The sequence below is a fragment of the Dryobates pubescens genome, chromosome 21, assembly GCF_014839835.1.
Source record: "Dryobates pubescens isolate bDryPub1 chromosome 21, bDryPub1.pri, whole genome shotgun sequence".
Lineage (NCBI taxonomy): Eukaryota > Metazoa > Chordata > Aves > Piciformes > Picidae > Dryobates > Dryobates pubescens.
In genome coordinates this window covers 2619158-2638609 of record NC_071632.1, presented here as the reverse complement: position 1 = coordinate 2638609, position 19452 = coordinate 2619158, and the positions used below count along the sequence as shown (strand labels likewise).

At 52.7% G+C, this 19452-nt stretch overlaps 1 protein-coding gene across 1 annotated transcript in view; it reads left to right on the top strand.

Moving 5' to 3' along the window:
• Positions 1 to 19452, top strand: part of NSUN6 (NOP2/Sun RNA methyltransferase 6) — a 30233-nt gene that overhangs the window by 10260 nt on the left and 521 nt on the right. Inside the window, exons 4-11 of the mRNA XM_009896167.2 lie at positions 510 to 589; positions 2224 to 2333; positions 3152 to 3305; positions 5707 to 5788; positions 6066 to 6185; positions 9247 to 9391; positions 13634 to 13782; positions 14734 to 14859. Of these exons, the coding sequence (XP_009894469.2) occupies positions 510 to 589; positions 2224 to 2333; positions 3152 to 3305; positions 5707 to 5788; positions 6066 to 6185; positions 9247 to 9391; positions 13634 to 13782; positions 14734 to 14859 (966 nt within the window). The remainder of the gene's footprint in view (positions 1 to 509; positions 590 to 2223; positions 2334 to 3151; positions 3306 to 5706; positions 5789 to 6065; positions 6186 to 9246; positions 9392 to 13633; positions 13783 to 14733; positions 14860 to 19452) is intronic.

The window sequence follows — 19452 nt, the reverse complement described above, 5'->3', positions numbered from 1 at the left end:
TCCAGCAGCTCAACATCTTTCCTAAACTGAAGGGCCCAGAACTGGACACAGGACTCAAGGTGTGGCCTAAGCAGTGCTGAGCACAGGGCACAATGACCTCCCTGCTCCTGCTGGCCACACTGTTCCTGATGCAGGCCAGGATGCCATTGCCCCTCTTGGCTGCCTGGGCACACTGCTGGCTCATGTTCAGCTGCTGTCAAGCAGTACAGTGCTAAGTGGTTTCTCTTACCTGGTCATGCATTAATGCTGCAAGATGGGTTGTCTTCCCTCCAGGGGCAGCACACATACCTCTCTCCTGGTTGAGGGTTCAAAACATGGCTCACAACCACAGAAGGCAAATTCTATCATAAAAAGAAATAATCTTTTAACTCTTTTCACTACATTTGTCTTCTGTCCTCTGACAGCTGTAAATTATGAACAGAAAAATGGTTTCCAGGCTAAGTGTTTAAAGAGGAGGAAGTTTCTTCTGCTGCTTAATAATTGTGCTTTGTTTTTCCTTAATGAAACAGCAATTTAAAGGACTGTGTGTTCCTGTTCTTGAGCACCCCAGACTCCAGGATATCCTCTTGATTCCTGTCATTGGACCCAGGTTTGGAGGTTTCAGGCTTCAGCTTTACAATGTCATAACACATGTTCTGCTGGTGGATTTCTTGTTAGAGTGATGCTCATGAATGTATGTAAGTGAAGCACAGCTTCATTTCTACTAAGCCTCATGCCTGGAAGTTAGGAAGGCCAGGCTGGATGTGGCTGTGAGCAGCCTGATCTAGGGTGGGGTGTCCCTGGCCGTGGTTGGAACTGGCTGATCCTTGAGGTCCCTTCCAACCCTGACAGTTCTGTGATTCTGGGAAGGTCTCTTCCCTCCAGAGATCCTCTGTGATTCTGTCATGCTGTCAGCAAATCTCTCTTTCACTGCAGACAATTTTAACTGCTGAGGATAGAAATAAGAAGGATCTCTGAGGCTGTTTTAATCTCCTTTCATCTTTAATTGAGCTTCATTTAGGGATCTTTAAGTAGCTTCCCACTGTGTACTGTGGAAGGTTTGATTGATACAACAGTCATGTAAAACACAACAGGGATAAAAGAAGGCTTAGGTTTAAACTCTCCGGCAGTTGTTCCTTAATGAATACAGAATACAGAATTAACCAGGTTGGAAAAGACCTCAGAGATCATGGAGTCCAACCTAGCACCCAACACCATCTAATCAGCTAAACCATGGCACCAAGTGCCTCAGCCAGGCTCTTCCACAACACCTCCAGTGATGGTGACTCCACCACCTCCCTGGGCAGCACATCCCAGTGGCCAATCTCTCTTGCTGGGAAGAACTTCTTCCTAACATCCAGCCTAAACTTCCCTGGCACAGATTTAGACTGTGTCCTCTTGTTCTGGTGCTGGGTGCTAGAGAGAAGAGACCAACCCCCACCTGGCTTCAACCTCCCTTCAGGGAGTTGTAGAGAGCAAGAAGGTCTCCCCTGAGCCTCCTCTTCTCCAGGCTAAGCAACCCCAGCTCCCTCAGCCTCTCCTCACAGGGCTGTGCTCCAGACCCCTCCCCAGCTTTGTTGCCCTTCTCTGGACACCTTCCAGCAGCTCAACCTCTTTCCTAACCTGAGGAGCCCAGAACTGGACACAGGACTCAAGGTGTGGCCTAAGCAGTGCTGAGCACAGAGCACAATGACTTCCCTGCTCCTGCTGGCCACACTCTTCCTGATGCAGGCCAGGATGCCACTGGCCCTCTTGGCCACCTGTGTACCTGGTCCCTCTCTGCCTAGCTGCTCTCAGCCACTCTGACCCCAGCCTGTAGCTCTGCCTGGGGTTGTTGTGGCCAATGTGTAGAACCTGGCACTTGGTTGTGTTCAATCTCCTGCCCTTGGCCTCTGCCCATCTGTCCAGCCTGGCAAGGTCCCTCTGCAGAGCTCTTCTACCCTCTAACAGATCAACTCCTGCCCTCAGCTTGGTGTCATCTGCAAATTTACTGCTGATGGACTCAATGCCCTCCTCCAGATCATCAACAAAGATATTGAACAGGCTGGGGCCCAGCACTGCTCCCTGGGGCACACCACTGGTGCCTGGCTGCCAGCTGGCTGTGGCACCATTCACCACCACTCTCTGGGCTCGGCCTCCAGCCAGTTCCTTCCATATATTCTGTTCTCTGTGCTACATGTGTGTTTGTTTTTTGCTGTGTACTTTCCTTGTTTTCAAACCTTGAACTCTGTTTGGTGTTTTCAGGAGTGATTTGCCAAAACACCCCTCTGAAGTGATCGTTGGAGCCCACTGTGGGTATGCAGTACTCCGAGGAGCACATGTTTATGTCCCTGGAATAGTATCCACCTCCAGATGTAAGGCTTCTCAAAATACTCTCACTTCAGCTTTTCAGGGGTTGGAAAAAAATCATAGAATGGTTTGGGTTGGAAGAGGCCTCCAAAGGTCATCTATTTCCAGCCCCTCTGCTGTCAGCAGGGTCAACCTCCACTAGATCAGGTTGCTCAGAGCCTTGCTGAGTCTGACCCTATCCAGAAATAGAGCCTCAACCACCTCCCTGGGCAACCTGTGCCAGTGTTCCACCACCCTCCTGGTGCAGAACTTGTTCCTCACATCCAATCTCAATCTGCTCTGCTCTAGTCTGAAGCCATTGCCCCTGGTCCTGTCCCTGCAGGCCTTTGCCAACAGCGTCTCTGCAGCCTTCTTGTGGACCCCTTTCAGGTCCTGGAAGGTCACTATTAGATGTTTCTGCAGCCTTCCTGTGGACCCCTTTCAGGTCCTGGAAGGTCACTATTAGATGTCTCTGCAGCCTTCCTGAAAGGAGGTTGGTGTGAGGTGGGGGATGTCCTCTTCTCCCAGGTTACAAGGGATAGAAGGAGAGGAAGGAGCCTTAACCTGTCCAAGGGCAGGTTTAGGTTTGATCTTAGAAAATAAATTCTTACTCTAAAGGGTTCTCAAAGAGTGGGACAGGAAGAGTGGTTGAATGCCCATCCCTGGAGGTGTTTCAGAGAGGCAGAGCTGTGGTGCTGAGGGCCATGGCTTAGCCCAGCCTTGGCAGGGTCAGAGCATGGTGGGACCGGGTGAGCTTAAAGGTCTTTTCCAACCACAGTGTTTCTGCAATTCTAGGATTTCAAGCATTTGATGAATCTCTAAATCCCCTCTCTTCTTTGTGCAGCTATGAAAGCTGGAGATCTGGTCTCAGTGTATTCAGATATTGAAGGCAAGTGTAAAAGAGGAGCCAAAGAGTTTGAAGGAGTGAAAGTCTTCCTTGGCAATGGGATCTCGGAAGTCAGCCGCAGTGAAATCTTCAGTGCAAGCGGCCCGGTGAAGTAAGGTCCAGTCTGACTGCACCCCACCCCTACAGCTCTGCAAGGGGAGGGAGGAAGATGGGAAGGCACTCTGAGGTGTTCTGTACCCTGTGTGAAACCACCAGATGGCTTTGGCAGAAAGCTGTGTTGAGCATTGGGGTTGGCAGTATTTGGGGAAGCACCGGGGCTGTCGTAGAGCTGTGCCTCCTGCTGCCCTCTGGTAACTTCCCAGCCCAGGCAGTGGCTGTATGACAGCAGCTGGCATGAGAGCAGTGCAGCTGTACAGTAGTTTCTTAGTGCTATCCCAGATACCAGGACAGCTTACCAAAGACCTCCTTCTTGGAGTGTTGCTTTCATATCTATTGTTGCTTTCTTATCTATTGTGCTGGCCCTGCCTGAGGACACAGACTGTCTGAGCTGGCCAGAGTGAGCTTCCCACAGCAAATGGGCTCTTGGAAGAGGGGAGAAGACATTGATTACTGTGAACTTAGAGTAGAAAAGCAACAATTCAGGCACCACAATCATGTTGCAAAACTGCCAGCAAAGCAGCCCAAGCTCAAAGCTTTCCAGTTCCAGATCAGTTGGTGGCTCCTGAGATGAACTTACAGTACAGGTTGGGAGGGGATCTGCTGGAGAGCAGCCCCAGGAGAAGGACCTGGGAGTGCTGGTGGGCAGCAAGGTCTGCATGGGACAGCAATGTGCCCTGGGGGCCAAGAAGGCCAATGGGGTCCTGGGAGGCATTCAGAGGAGTGTGGCCAGCAGAGCCAGGGAGGTTCTCCTCCCCCTCTACTCTGCCCTGCTGAGACCTCACCTGGAATATTGCCTCCAGCTCTGGGCTCCCCAGTTCAGGAGGGACAGGGATCTGCTGGAGAGAGTCCAAGGGAGGGCTACAAGGATGCTGCAGGGACTGCAGCACTGCCTGGGGAGGAGAGGCTGAGAGCCCTGGGGCTGTTCAGTCTGGAGAGCAGAAGGCTGAGAGAGGATCTGATCCATGTCTGTCAATATCTGAGGGCTGGAGGTCAGGAAGGAAGGGACAGGGACAGCCTCTGCTCACTTGCTCTCTGGGATAGGACAAGGAGCAATGGATGCAAGCTGCAGCACAGGAGGTTCCACCTCAACACAAAGGGGAACTTCTTCCCTGTGAGGGTCCCAGAGCCCTGGAGCAGGCTGCCCAGAGAGGTTGTGGAGCCTCCTTCTCTGGAGCCTTTCAAGGCTGTGTTGCTGTGTGACCTGTGCTGGATTCTCTGCTCCTGCTCTGGCAGGGGGTTGGACTGGATGATCTCTTTGGGTCCCTTCCAACCCCTGACATCCTGTGAGCCTGTGATACCAGTCTGCTTGAGAGGCAGGAGGAAAGAAATGAGAGCCTTCTTGACTTGAACAAGATGGAACATCCATCCTCCCTGTGCTAAAACTGCCTTTGGGGAAAGTCTTCTGCACCCCATTCCTGTTTGGGTAGCTCAGAGGTGCAGTCTTGTCTCCTAACACTATTTGTAGGGTGAGGTTTGGGGTTTTTTGTTTTCACTCAGATGAGTATCCTTAAATCTAGTGTTCTGCATTTCTTTATGTTCTCCAAGCTTGGTTTAGCTCTCAGTTTGTCTTGTGTACAAAAAAGACCAACTTGCTCTGTGCAATTTTGACAGATAGTTCCTGTAGTAGCTTTTTGGTTCTGATCTACCCAGCTTAGGGAGGAGATCTAAAGGAGTCTCTGATTGCAGCATTGCAAATAGCTTTCACTGATTATTTGTAAGGCCTTTCACTTCTGTAAGAGTGCTTCAAGTTTCTGTTTCATAGAATCACAGAGTGTTAGGGGTTGGAAAGCACCTCTGCAGATCCAAGCCCCCTGCCAGAGCAGGGTCACTCAGGGCAGGAACACATCCAGGTGGGCTTGGAAAGATTCCAGAGAAGGAGACTCCACAACCTCTCTGGGCAGCCTGCTCCAGGCCTCCAGCACCCTCACACCAAAGAAGTTTCTCCTCATGTTGAAGTGAAACCTCCTGGATTCTAGCTTAAACCCATTGTTCCTATCCCTGGGCACCACCAAACAGAGCCTGGCAGCTTCCTCTTGACCCCCAGCCCTCAGCTATTGATAGACATTGATCAGATCCCTCTCAGCCTTCTCTTCTCCAGACTAAACAGCCCCAGGGCTCTCAGTCTCACAGCAGAGCTGTTCCAGTCCCTTCATCATCCTTGTAGCTCTCTGTTGGACTCTCTCCAGCAGGTCTCTGTCTCTCTGGATCTGGGGAGCCCAGAACTGGACACAGGATTGCAGCTGTGGTCTCAGCAGGGCAGGGCAGAGCAGAGGGAGAAGAGAACCTCCCCAGCCCTGCTGGCCACACTTCTCTTGAGGCTTACTGACTTTAATTTAATACTGTTAAAAATTACAGTCTGAATGGTTGAATTAGTTTATTTTCATCTTTTTCAGTGGGCTGGGCATCAGAATGACAGAGCCAGTCTACCTCAGTCCTTCCTTTGACAGTGTGCTCCCAAGGCTCCTGTTTCTGCAGGTAGGTTTGTTACAAAAGTAAAACACTCTACTACTTCCAGGCTGCACACCCCCAGCTCCCTCAGCCTGTGCTCACAGCAGAGCTGCTCCAGCCCTTGGATCGTCTTTATGGCCTCCTCTGCACTCACTCCAACAGCTCTGTGTCCTCCTTCTGCTGGGGACACCAGGACTGGAGGCAGGTTTCAGGGTGGGGCCTCACAAGAGCAAAGGGGCAGAATTGCCTCTCCTGCCCTGCTGGCCAGCAGGGTTGAGTTCTCCCCTATTTCTTTTTATGATAGAACTTGCCTTCCGTGGTTGTGAGCCATGTTTTGAACCCTCAACCAGGAGAGAGAATTCTGGATATGTGTGCTGCCCCTGGAGGGAAGACAACCCATCTTGCAGCATTAATGCATGACCAGGTAAGAGAAGCCACTGAGCATAGAATACATAGAATAAACCAGGTTGGAAGAGACCTTCAAGATCATCACTTCCAACCCAGCAACCAATCCAACACCACCTAAACAACTAACCCATGGCACCAAGCACCCCATCAAGTCTCCCCCTGAACACCTCCAGTGATGGTGACTCCACCACCTCCCTGGGCAGCACATCCCAATGGGCAATCACTCTCTCTGTGTAGAGTTTCTTTCTAACATCCAGCCTAAACCTCCCCTGGTGCAGCCTGAGACTGTGTCCTCTTGTTCTGGTGCTGCTTCCCAGGGAGAAGAGACCAACCCCCTCCTGTCTACAACCTCCCTTCAGGGAATTGGAGAGAGCAAGAAGGTCACCCCTGAGCCTCCTCTTCTCCAGGCTAAGCAACCCCAGCTCCCTCAGTCTCTCCTCATAGGGCTTGTGTTCCAAACCCCTCACCAACTTCATTGCCAGCAGCTGAACATGAGCCTACAGTGTGCCCAGGTGGCCAAGAAGGCCAATGGCATCCTGGCCTGCAGCAGGAAGAGTGTGGCCAGCAGGAGCAGGGAAGTCATTGTGCCCTGTGCTCAGCACTGCTTAGGCCACACCTTGAGTCCTGTGTCCAGTTCTGGGCTCCTCAGTTTAGGAAAGATGTTGAGCTGCTGGAAGGTGTCCAGAGAAGGGCAACAAAGCTGGGGAGGGGTCTGGAGCACAGCCCTGTGAGGAGAGGCTGAGGGAGCTGGGGTTGCTTAGCCTGGAGAAGAGGAGGCTCAGGGGAGACCTTCTTGCTCTCTCCAACTCCCTGAAGGGAGGTTGTAGCCAGGTGGGGGTTGGTCTCTTCTCCCAGGCAGCCAGCACCAGAACAAGAGGACACAGTCTCAAGCTGTGCCAGGGGAGGTTTAGGCTGGAGGTGAGGAGAAAGTTCTTCCCAGCAAGAGAGATTGGCCACTGGGATGTGCTGCCCAGGGAGGTGGTGGAGTCCTCATCCCTGGAGGTGTTCAAGAAAGGCTTGGATGTGGCACTTGGAGCCATGGTTTAGCTGTCAGGAGGTGTTAGGTATTAGGTAGTAGGTTGGACTTGATGATCTCTGAGGTCTTTTCCAGCCTGGTTGATTCTGTGATTCTATGATCTTCTGTCTTGGTGAAGACAGTCTGCCCACTGTTGGGTCACTTGGTTTAGCTGTCAGAACACACAGATCATTCACAGCAGCTAACTATTAACCTCTGCATGTTCTGCTTCCCCATATATTTTGCTGCACATCAGAGTTACTGAAAGAGGCACAGACTGCTTAGCAAATAGTCACCATCCCACTGGAAACCTCCTCTGCTCTGTATTGACTCTTGAGGTGGATCTGATTGGAGCTTTTAAATTGATTCATTTGTAATGGAAGAATTCCTAACCTGGAAGGCAAAGTTACACAGGAATATGCTGGATTCACAGAATGGGTTGGGTGGAAAGGGACCTTAAAGATCATCCAGGTCCAACCCCCTGCCATGGGCAGGGACACCTCCCACCAGCCCAGGCTGCTCAAGGCCTCACCCAGCCTGGCCTTCAACACCTCCAGGGAGGAGGCAGCCACAGCCTCCCTGGGCAACCTGTTCCAGTGTCCTCACTATAAAGAATCTCCTCCTAATCTGCAGTCTAAATCTCTCCTCTTTCAGCTAAAACCCACTGCCCCTCAGCCTGTCACTACTACCCTTGTTAGAAGTCCCTTCCCAGCTTTCTTGTAGCCCTCTTCACAGGAGGGCTGCTGTAAGATCTCCCTGGAGCCTTCTCTTCTCCAGGCTGAAGAGCCCCAACTGTCTCAGCCTGTTCCCATAGCAGAGGTTCTCCAGCCCTCTGATCATCCTCATGGCCTCCTCTGGACATCCTGCAGCAGGGATCAGGCATCCACAACCTCCCTGGGCAACCTGTTCCAGTGTCTCAGCAACTCATAGTAAAGAACTTCTTCCTAATGCCCAATGTAAATCTCCCCTCTTCCAGTTTCAGTCCAATCCCTCTTATCCTGTCACAACAAGCCCTTATGAAAGGTCCCTCTCCAGCTTTCCTGGGTGTCCCCTACAGGTACTGGAAGGCCTCTATAAGGTGTTCCTGGAGCCTTCTCCTCTCCAGGCTGAACAGCCCCAACGCTCTCAGCTTGTGCTCACAGCAGAGGTGCTCCAGCCCCCTGACCATATTTGTGGCCTCCTCTGCACCCTCTCCAACAGTTCCATGGCCTACTTGTGTTATGTGCTCCAGAGATGGACCCAGTACCCTGAGTGGGGTCTCACTGTTTCCTCCAGATGTCTTTCAGGAGGTTTGTGCTAGCAGTGGCTGGCATGGGCCAGATGAGGAAGCACTTTGAGCTTGTATTCTCTTCTGAGAGTCTCTCAGGACTTAACCTCTGTCCACACTACAGCATGTGTGCAGCAAAACCACTGTTTGAGCAACAGACCAAACTTTCAAGCACAATCAGATGTTCCTGTGCCTGGCTGGATGTTGACAGGAGAGGGACAAGGTTGTTGAGTGCTTCTGTAAGTGGCCATTTGGCTCACAGCACCCAAAGGTTCCTTTTTCTTTCACTTCTCACTGCTACTCCTAATGTGACAATCAGTCAGCAGCTTGTCTTTACTGGCACAGGCTGCCAAGGGAGGTGGCTGATTCCCCATCCCTGGAGGTGTTTCAGAGAGGCAGAGATACGGTGCTGAGGGCCGTGGCTTGGCCCCAGCCTTGGTGGAGGTAGAGAATGGTTGGACTGGACGATCCTGAAAGCCTTTTCCAACCAAAGTGATGCTAGGATTCTATAAAATCCACTTGCCAGAAGGCAGGTGTTGGAGGATAGTGTGGAGAATGACTGTGCCAAGCAGGTAGTGCCAGTCAGAAAGCACACAGCTGCTCTCAGCCCAGCGTGGGCATCGTGGGAAGCACGAGCGCACAGGGACTGCTGCGGCGGGGGTTAAAGAGTAACAACATCCTGTGGCTAAAACTAAGCCTCAGTCACTACACTGCTGATGGAGAGGGCTTGAACCCAGGGTCAGCACATCCATGGAATCCCTGTGCTTTTGATGAAAACTTGGAGCTTTTTTTCAGGGTGAAGTGATAGCCATGGACAAGGTGGCTAGCAAGGTCAGCAAGATGAAGCAGAACGCTGACCTGCTCCAGCTGAGGTGCATCAAGGCCTTTTGCTATGATGGAACAAAGGCACTTGCAGCTGAGGAGAGAGAGGCTGGACAAGGTAAACAGCTTGGGTGTTTGAGAACAACACAGTTACCACTTCCACACTAGGAGCATTGAATGTGCCACAGGTCTGCAAAGCCACAGCAACCCCAGGCAGGGCTACAGGCTGGGGACAGAGGGGCTGGAGAGCAGCCAGGCAGAAAGGGACCTGGGGGTAGTGGTGGACAGCAGCTGAACATGAGCCAGCAGTGTGCCCAGGGGGACAAGAAGGCCAATGGCATCCTGGCCTGCATCAGGAAGAGTGTGGCCAGCAGGAGCAGGGAAGTCATTGTGCCCCTGTGCTCAGCACTGCTTAGGCCACACCTTGAGTCCTGTGTCCAGTTCTGGGCTCCTCAGGTTAGGAAAGATGTTGAGATGCTGGAAGGTGTCCAGAGAAGGGCAACAAAGCTGGGGAGGGGTCTGGAGCACAAGATCTTGAGTGCTGTGTTCAGCTCTGGGCCCTCACTGCAGGAAGGACATTGAGGGGCTGGAGCCTGTGCAGAGCAGGGCAGGCAGGCTGGAGAAGGGCCTGGAGCCCCTGGGCTAGAGGAGGGGCTGAGGGAGCTGGGGGTGTTGAGGCTGGGGAAGAGGAGGCTGAGGGAAACCTCATTGCTCTCTACAGCTCCCAGAGCCAGGTGGGGGTTGGTCTCTTCTCCCAGGCAAGCAGCACCAGAACAAGAGGATACAGTCTCAAGCTGTGCCAGGGGAGGTTCAGGCTGGATGTTAGGAAGAAGTTCTTCATAGAAATAGTGATTTGCCACTGGAATGTGCTGCCCAGGGAGGTGGTGGAGTCCCCATCCCTGGAGGTGTGTAGGAAGAGCCTGGATGAGGCACTTGGTGCCATGGTTTAGTTGATCAGATGGTGTTGGGTGATAGGTTGGACTGGATGATCTCCAAGGTCTTTTCCAGCCAGGTTAATTCTGTGATTCTGTGGAATCTTGGCAGACAGCTACACTGCTTCAGCACTGTGGATGGCCTTTTATTTTCTACTCCTCTGTGATGAGCATGAAGCAAACCCAAACCTCAGCCTGTCTGTTCATGAAGGGAATGCACTCATCTCCCAGGGAACAGCAGAGACTGAAGAAGACTTAAAGCTTCTTTCAGGCTAACATTTGACCCTATCCTCTGAACTGTTTGCCTTAGTCTGAGCAGGGAATGCTGTATGCAGGAGGCCTTGTGTTTGCTGCCTGAGAATCCTCCTCTGGCCACTGAGGTTATTAATACCTAACCCTCAGGAGTGCTGCAGGGTTTGAGCTCCTTGATGTTTGTTTGTTCAGCTGTTGAGGGGCAAGTTCTGCAGCAGCAGAGTGGATTATTTTAGGTTCCTTTCATCTGCTTTTCTGAAGGGCTGTTATTTCTGATCCTGGTTCTGTTCCCATGTTGGAGCAATTGGAATGGTATCTGCTGGCTTGATTATTTTTAGTGTGTTGTGCAAAGGATGCTGTTCTCTCACTATTTTCTCTCAGTCACTGGTTAGCCCAAGTGGGAAGCAGGTTGCATAATTCACCTTCCTTGTCCCTGTGCCTTGAAGTTATTCTTATGCTGGAGGAATGAAGATACCTTCTCATAGTCTTTTGTGCACATAAATGCTGTAGGTGGTATGTAGCACTGAGGCAGATGAAGAAGAGCCTGCTGGAACACTGAGAGGTGAGGAAGGCTTTGCTTTTTCTGTACCTGCCTGCTGAATTGCAAACCTTGGAGTAATAGATCAGAGAGAAGGCAGAGATTCAGAGAATGACAGAGTGGTTTGGGTTGGCCACAGCAACCCCAGGTAGAGCTACAGGCTGGGGGCAGAGTGGCTGAGAGCAGCCAGGCAGAGAGGGACCTGGGGGTTGATGGTAGGCTTAACATGAGCCAGCAGTGTGCCCAGGCAGCCAAGAAGGCCAATGGCATCCTGGCCTGCATCAGGAAGAGTGTGGCCAGCAGGAGCAGGGAGGTCATTCTGCCCCTGTACACTGCACTGGTTAGGCCACACTTTGAGTCCTGTGTCCAGTTCTGGGCCCCTCAGTTTAGGAAAGATGTTGAGCTGCTGGAAGGTGTCCAGAGAAGGGCAACAAAGCTGGGGAGGGGTCTGGAGCACAGCCCTGTGAGGAGAGGCTGAGGGAGCTGGGGTTGCTTAGCCTGGAGAAGAGGAGGCTCAGGGGGGACCTCATTGCTCTCTGCAACTCCCTGAAGGGAGGTTGTAGCCAGGTGGGGGTTGGTCTCTTCTCCCAGGCACCCAGCACCAGAACAAGAGGACACAGTCTCAGGCTGTGGCAGGGGAGGTGAGGAAGAAATTCTTCCCAGAAAGAGGGATTGGGCACTGGAATGTGCTGCCCAGGGAGGTGGTGGAGTCACCATCACTGGAGGTGTTTAGGAAGAGCCTGGATGAGGCATTTGGTGCCATGGTTTAGTTGATTAGATGGTGCTGGGTGATAGGTTGGACTGGATGATCTCTGAGGTCTTTTCCAACCTGATCTATTCTATTCTATTCTATTCTATTCTATTCTATTCCTTAAAGATTATCTAATTCCAACCCTCCTGCACTGTGTCCACTTCTGGAGCCTCTGTTCCAGGCAGGATCTGGAGGTGCTGGAAGGTGTCCAGAGAAGGGCCATGAGGATGAGCAGAGGGCTGGAGCTGCTCTGCTCTGGAGACAGACTGAGAGAGTTGGGGTTGTGCAGTTTCCAAGGCTCCAAAGCAACCTAATTGTGGCCTTCCAGTATCTGCAGGGGGCTCCAAGAAAGCTGGGGAGGGACTTCTTAGGGTGTCAGGGAGTGATAGGACTGAGGGGAATGGAGCAAAACTAGAAGTGGGCAGATTGAGATTGGCTGTGAGGAAGAAGTTGTTGCCCATGAGGGTGGTGAGAGCCTGGCACAGGTTGCCCAGGGAGGTGGTGGAAGCCTCCTGCCTGGAGGTGTTTGCAGCCAGGCTGGATGTGGCTGTGAGCAACCTGCTGCAGTGTGAGGTGTCCCTGCCCATGGCAGGGGGGTTGGAACTGGCTGAGCCTTGAGGTCCCTTCCAGCCCTGACAGTTCTGTGACTGTAAGTGCAGATACACATGCACCACCAGAACTGGGTATCAGACAAGGAGTGCTATCATTATAATTTAAGGCAGTCTTGATTGGTACTTGCAACCTTCTGCCAGTAAAGATTTCCATGCTGGGGGCAGTTGTGAGCTGACTGTGGTTCAGTACAGCCCTGTACCCAGCTCCTCAGACCAATCACATTTCAACAGCTTTGATTCCTTTGGCATTTTACTTCCAAAGTATTAAACTCTAGTGAAAAGCTGTTACTGCCCAAAGGGATGATGCACTGAGGGGATGGTATCTGAGGGGTGGGTATCCAGATGGAGACTTCAGGCTCTGCCCTGCTGAGACCACAGCTGCAATCCTGTGTCCAGTTCTGGGCTCCCCAGTTCAAGAGAGACAGAGACCTGCTGGAGAGAGTTCAAGGGAGAGCTGTGAGGATGATGAAGGGATCTGGAACAGCTCTGCTGTGAAGAAAAGCTGAGAGCCCTGGGGATGTTTAGTTTGGAGAGGAGAAGGCTGAGAGGGATCTGATCAATGTCTATCAATAGCTGAGGGGTGGGGGTCAGGGTGAAGGGGCCAGGCTCTGTTTGGTGGTGCCCAGGAATAGGACAAAGACCAAGAGGTACAAGCTGGAACCCAGGAGGTTCCACTTCAACATGAAGAGAAAGTTCCTAGGTGTGAGGGTGCTGGAGGCCTGGAGCAGGCTGCCCAGAGAGGTTGTGGAGTCTCTTTCTCTGGAGACTTTCCAGCCCCACCTGGCTGTGTTCCTGTGTGACCTGCCCTGGGTGCTCCTGCTCTGGCAGGGGGGTTGGACTGGATGACCTCTGGAGGTACCTTCCAACCCCTTCCACTGTGTGTACACAGAGGGCATCTGACCCTGTGGCAACTGAAGGGTTTCACATCTGTCCCCTGGCACCTGCCTTAAGGCCAGCGGCGGTGGAGCTCCTAGGGACAGGCTTTCAGCCCCACCTGGATGTGTTCCTGGGTGACTTTGCTTTGGCAGTGGGGTTGGACTGGATGATCTCTGGAGGTCCCTTCCAACCCCTCCCATTCTGTGACTGTTTGAGCTCCCATAACTTGAAGTTCAGTTTTCTGGGAGCAGCAGTGCTGAGACTTGCCTGGAGCTGAGCTGGCTTGGGCAGAGCCCAGCTGGAGAGCGAAGCTGCTTCAGGGAAGCACAGAGAGCTGCTGCTGTGCTGGGGTGTGAGGAAGGACACAGGCACATTTGCCACTGCTGACTGCTTCTTCCAGAAGGACCTCCATTCTCAGCAGAGTCATTTGATCGAGTTCTCCTTGATGCTCCCTGCAGTGGGATGGGCCAGAGACCCAACATGGCTTTCCCCTTGACTTTGAAGGAAGTGACCTCTTACCAGCCCCTGCAGCGCAAGCTCTTCGCCGTGGTAGGTACCAGCTCAGGTGAACACAAATCCTTTTGCTGCATGAAACTTCAGCCTGAAAATGATGCCAGCTTTTCCCTCCCTAACCACACAAGACAGCTTTAGGTGGCAGTCAACCTCTTGGCTCCATCACATTTGCTGCTTGCTGCAGTCATAGAATCATAATCATAGAACTGTTAGGCTTGGAAGGGGCCTCAAGGCTCAGCCAGTTCCAACCCCCCTGCCATGGCCAGGGACACCTCACACTGCAGCAGGTTGCTCACAGCCACCTCCAGCCTGGCTGCAAACACCTCCAGGCAGGAGGCTTCCACCTCCTCCCTGGGCAACCTGTGCCAGGCTCTCACCACCCCCATGGGGAACAACTTCTTCCTCACAGCCAATCTGAATCTCCCCACTTCTACTTTTGCTCTGTCCCCCCCAGTCCTATCACTCCCTGACACCCTCAAAAGTCCCTCTCTAGCTGTCTTGTAGGCCCCCTTCAGATCCTGGAAGGCCACAAGAAGGTCTAAATCTGGATGAGATGTGTTCAAAGTGGAGCACAGCTTGGAGAGCAGCCCAGCTGGAGCTCCCATGCCAGTGAGGTGGAAACAGCTGACATGTAACACAACTGGTAAAAGATTTGTGTGTCCCTGCTTGGCAGCAGGTAATGCAAACAGAACTGATCTGCCTGGGGTATGCAGAGCTGTCCAGACAACAAACCCTGCCAGGTGAAAGGTCTCAGTGGCACTAACAAGCTGCAAGAGCTAGAATGCTGCTTTGGAGAGAAGAATCTTGGTACTCCCTGGGGGTCTTTTATTCCCCGAGAAGAATGAGCATCCTAACTCCCAGCTGCAAAACAACTTGGGGATTGCTAGGCTTTGATATTCCAGCTCATGGTTTCGTGATTATTGCTGCTCAGTATGACAGGGACTGCCTTTGCCAGTCAGCTGGAGTGTTGCTGGTTTCTCCCTGCAGGCAGTGCAGCTGCTGAAGCCAGGAGGAGTGCTGCTCTACAGCACCTGCACGATAACGCTGGCTGAGAACGAGGAGCAAGTGGCTTGGGCCCTGAAAACCTTCCCATGCCTCCAGCTGCAGCCACAGGTAACTATTTCCAGTGTGCTTCACACACTCCAGGCAGCTTATTCTGGCACAGGCTCCGTTTCCTAGCCTGGGTCAGAAGCAGGGTGGGCAGCAGGGCCAGGGAGGGGATCATCCCCCTGTGCTCAGCACTGGGGAGGCCACCCCTGGAGGGCTGTGCTCAGCTCTGGGCCCTCCCTGCAGGAAGGACTCTGAGGGGCTGGAGCCTGTGCAGAGCAGGGCAGGCAGGCTGGAGAAGGGCCTGGAGCCCCTGGGCTAGAGGAGGGGCTGAGGGAGCTGGGGGTGTTGAGGCTGGAGAAGAGGAGGCTGAGGGAGACCTCCTTGCTCTCTACAGCTCCCAGAGCCAGGTGGGGGTTGGTCTCTTCTCCCAGGCAAGCAGCACCAGAACAAGAGGACACAGTCTCAAGCTGTGCCAGGGGAGGTTCAGGCTGAATGTTAGGAAGAAGTTCTTCCCCATGAAGGTGGTGAGACACTGGCACAGGCTGCCCAGGGAGGTGGTGGAAGCCTCATGCCTGGAAGTTAGGAAGGCCAGGCTGGATGTGGCTGTGAGCAGCCTGATCTAGGGTGGGGTGTCCCTGGCCGTGGTTGGAACTGCCTGAGCCTTGAGGTCCCTTCCAACCCTGACAGTTCTGTGATTCTGGGAAGGTCTCTTCCCTCCAGAGATCCTCTGTGATTCTGTCATGCTGTCAGCAAATCTCTCTTTCACTGCAGACAATTTTAACTGCTGAGGATAGAAATAAGAAGGATCTCTGAGGCTGTTTTAATCTCCTTTCATCTTTAATTGAGCTTCATTTAGGGATCTTTAAGTAGCTTCCCACTGTGTACTGTGGAAGGTTTGATTGATACAACAGTCATGTAAAACACAACAGGGATAAAAGAAGGCTTAGGTTTAAACTCTCTGGCAGTTGTTCCTTGATGCATATATCTTGTTCTCTTTCTTTGCACATTCAACAAAGAGAGGTGTGAAATACTTCATGAATGCCCCTGATGTAGCCCAGAGCTGCATGAAGGATGGGAGGGGAATGGAAAGAACCTTCTGTTGTGAAGAAGAATCACACAGTCACAGAATGGGCTGGGCTGGAAGGGACCTCCAAAGCTCATCCAGTCCAACCCCTCTGCACTCAGCAGGGACATCCTCCACTGGATCAGGTTGCCCAGAGCTCTGTCCAGCCTCACCTTCAATATCTCCAGGCATGGAGCCTCAGCCACCTCCCTGGGCAACCTGTGCCAGTGTTCCACCACCCTCCTGGTGCAGAACTTGTTCCTCACATCCAATCTCAATCTGCTCTGCTCTAGTCTGAAGCCATTGCCCCTGGTCCTGTCCCTGCAGGCCTTTGCAAACAGTCTCTCTGCAGCCTTCTTGTACTGGCAGGTACTGGCAGGCTGCTCTTAGGTCTCCCTGGAGCCTTCTCTTCTCCAGGCTGCACACTCCCAGCTCCCTCAGCCTGTCCTTGTAGCAGAGCTGCTCCAACCCCCTGAGCATTTTCATGACCCTCCTCTGGCCCAGCTCCATCAGGTGCATGTCCTTCCTGGAGGATTGTCTCTCTATGGCAGCTGTATTTGCCTTTTGTGAAGGAACGAGGGAACAGATCTGTTTCAGGCTCTCTGTCCCAGGGATGTCTCTTTTGGTGCCAGTGTCTGCCATTAAGATCTCTGGGAGGAGGTAATGTATAGGAAGGTACTGGAGTTCTTTATCATAGAATCATAGCCTGGTTTGGATTGGAAAGAACCTTCAACATCATCCAGCTCCAACCCCTTGCCATGGGCAGGGACACCTCCTACTAATTCAGGTTGCTGAAGGCCTCATCCACCTGGCTTTGAACACTACAGCTTGGAGCCTCCACAGCTTCTCTGTTGCAGTGCCTCACCACCAGATGGGGGAAGAATTGCCTCCTTGTGTCAAATCTAAATGGAGCTTCTTCCAGTTTGAAGCCATTGCCCTTTCTGGCACTAGCTGAATCATAGAATGGAATCATAGAATCAGTAAGGTTGGAAGAGACCTCAAAGATCATCGAGTCCAACCTGTCACCACAGACCTCATGACTGCTAAACCATGGCACCAAGTGCCACTTCCAATCCCCTCCTGAACACCTCCAGGGATGGTGACTTCACCACCTTCCTGGGCAGCACATTCCAGTGGCTAATTCCTCTTGCTGGGAAGAACTTTCTCCTCACCTCCAGCCTAAACCTCCCCTGGCACAGCTTGGGACTGTGTCCTCTTGTTTTGGTGCTGGGTGCCTGGGAGAAGAGACCAACCCCCACCTGGCTTCAACCTCCCTTCAGGGAGTTGTAGACAGCAAGAAGGTCTCCCATGAGCCTCCTCTTCTCCAGGCTAAGCAACCCCAGCTCCCTCAGCCTCTCCTCACAGGGCTGTGCTCCAGACCCCTCCCCAGCTTTGTTGCCCTTCTCTGGACACCTTCCAGCATCTCAACCTCTGTCCTGAACTGAGGAGCCCAGAACTGGACACAGAACTCAAGGTGTGGCCTAACCAGTGCTGAGCACAGGGCACAAGGACTTCCCTGCTCCTGCTGGCCATACTCTTCCTGATGCAGGCCAGGATGCCCTTGGCCTTCTTGGCCCCCTGGGCACACTGCTGGCTCATGTTCAGCTGCTGTCCACCACTACCCCCAGGTCCCTTTCTGCCTGGCTGCTCTCCTGCCCTGCTGTCCCCAGCCTGTAGCCCTGCCTGGGGTTGTTGTGGCCAATGTGCTGCCAGGGTGAGCTGGTGTGTCAGCAGTGTGGTGGCTCCACAGCCCACTCTGCTGAGGCTGCCTCAGCCACTGCCTTAGACTAGATGTACAGAGATCTATTTTTGATACTGCAGTGGCAGCTTCTGCACAGTGTGTTCTGTCTCCTTCCTGAAGGCTCTGGAATAACAAGCCAGCTAGGGAACAGGGGTTTGTTTTTCCCCAGGAACCAGTGTGTTAGATAAAAAGCAGGCCAGGCTGCTCATAGGAACTGCTGAGCAAAGGGCTGAGCAAAAAGGCACCTTCTCTGCTCCAGAAGTTTGATGCCAAATGTCCTCCTGAATTCAGATACTTAATCATAGAGAGATCCTTCTAATCAGAGAATGCTAGGGCTTGGAAGGGACCTCCAGAGATGATCCAGCCCATACCCCCTGCCAGAGCAGCAGCACCCAGGGCAGGTCACACAGGAGCACATCCAGGTGGGGTTGGAAAGACTCCAGAGCAGGAGACTCCACAACCTCTCTGGGCAGCCTGCTCCAGGCCTCCAGCACCCTCACACCAAAGAAGTTTCTCCTCGTGTTGAGGTGGAACCTCCTGGGTTCCAGCTTGTACCTGTTGGTCCTTGTCCTTTCCCTGGGCACCACTGAAATGAGCCTGGGCCCTTCCCCTTGGCACCCACCCCCCTAAGCTTTTCCTTTCCTTCTTTCACTGCCTGCTGTCACTCAGTCCCACATACCTGTTAGTTTAACTACCTGACACAATCTGAAGCTCAGCTTTTTCTGCTGCATCATCATCCTCTTCAAGCAGTGAAGTATCCTGGCTTGGGGCTTTCAGCCTCTCCAGCCCAAGCTGTCACTGTGAAGGAGCCAGGTATTTGCTGCTGCTGTTACTGAGCAGCTGGCTAAGGAGGCACTGTTTTTCACCTACCTCAGAGCTGTTAGTCAGGACACAGAAGTGCTGCTTCATTGGAAAGTGGCAGCCTAGAACTTGGAGACCTTCTTGTTGGCTGGTGATCACAGTTTCTTGGGATGGTTGAGTTCTTTGAGTCATGAATCCATCAATTTACAGCAAGTGCTGTAACCTGCTGGGCTGAAGTGGATTAGGTGCAGCACCACCTCCTGACAGTGCTTTGGACCTTGGCTATGTGCTGGTACACTTGGTGGCCAGCTGAAGGGCAGAAAAGCAGAGCCACACTCCTCCTAAATCCTGCTGGTGTGAGTAACAGAAACTGAGCTTGGCTACATCAGCACTTGGGCAGCTCTGTGTGTGTGCTTAGTGAACACATTTCACACAGTCACAAAGTGGTGGGGCTTGGAAGGCACCTCCAGAGATCATCCAGTCCAAGCCCCCTGCCAGAGCAGCAGCACCCAGGGCAGGGCACACAGGAACACATCCAGGTGGGGTTGGAAAGTCTCCACAGGAGACTCCCCAACCTCTCTGGGCAGCCTGCTCCAAAGCCTCCAGCAGCCTCACACCAAAGAAACGTCTCCTCATACTGAGATGGACCTCTGTGTTCAAGTTTGTGCCTCTTACCCCTTGTCCTGTCACTAGGCACCACTGATGAAACCCGTGGCCCCATTGTCCTGACACCCACCCTGTAAGTAGGTATAAACCTTGAGCAGATCCTTCCTCGGCCTTCTCTCCTCCAGTCTCAAAAGCCCCAAGTCCCTCAGCCTTTCTTTGTGGGAGAGATGTTCCAGTCCCCTATTCATCTTTCTAGCCCTTTTCTGCAGCTTCTCAAACAGTTCTTTGTCCTTCTTGTACTGGGGAGCCCAGAACTAGACATAATACTCCAGATGAGGCCTCACCAGGGCAGAGAAGAGGGAGAGAAGAACCTTCCTGGACCATCCACATTCTTGATGCACCTCAGGATGTCATTGGCCTTCTTGGCCAGGAGTGCACATTGCAG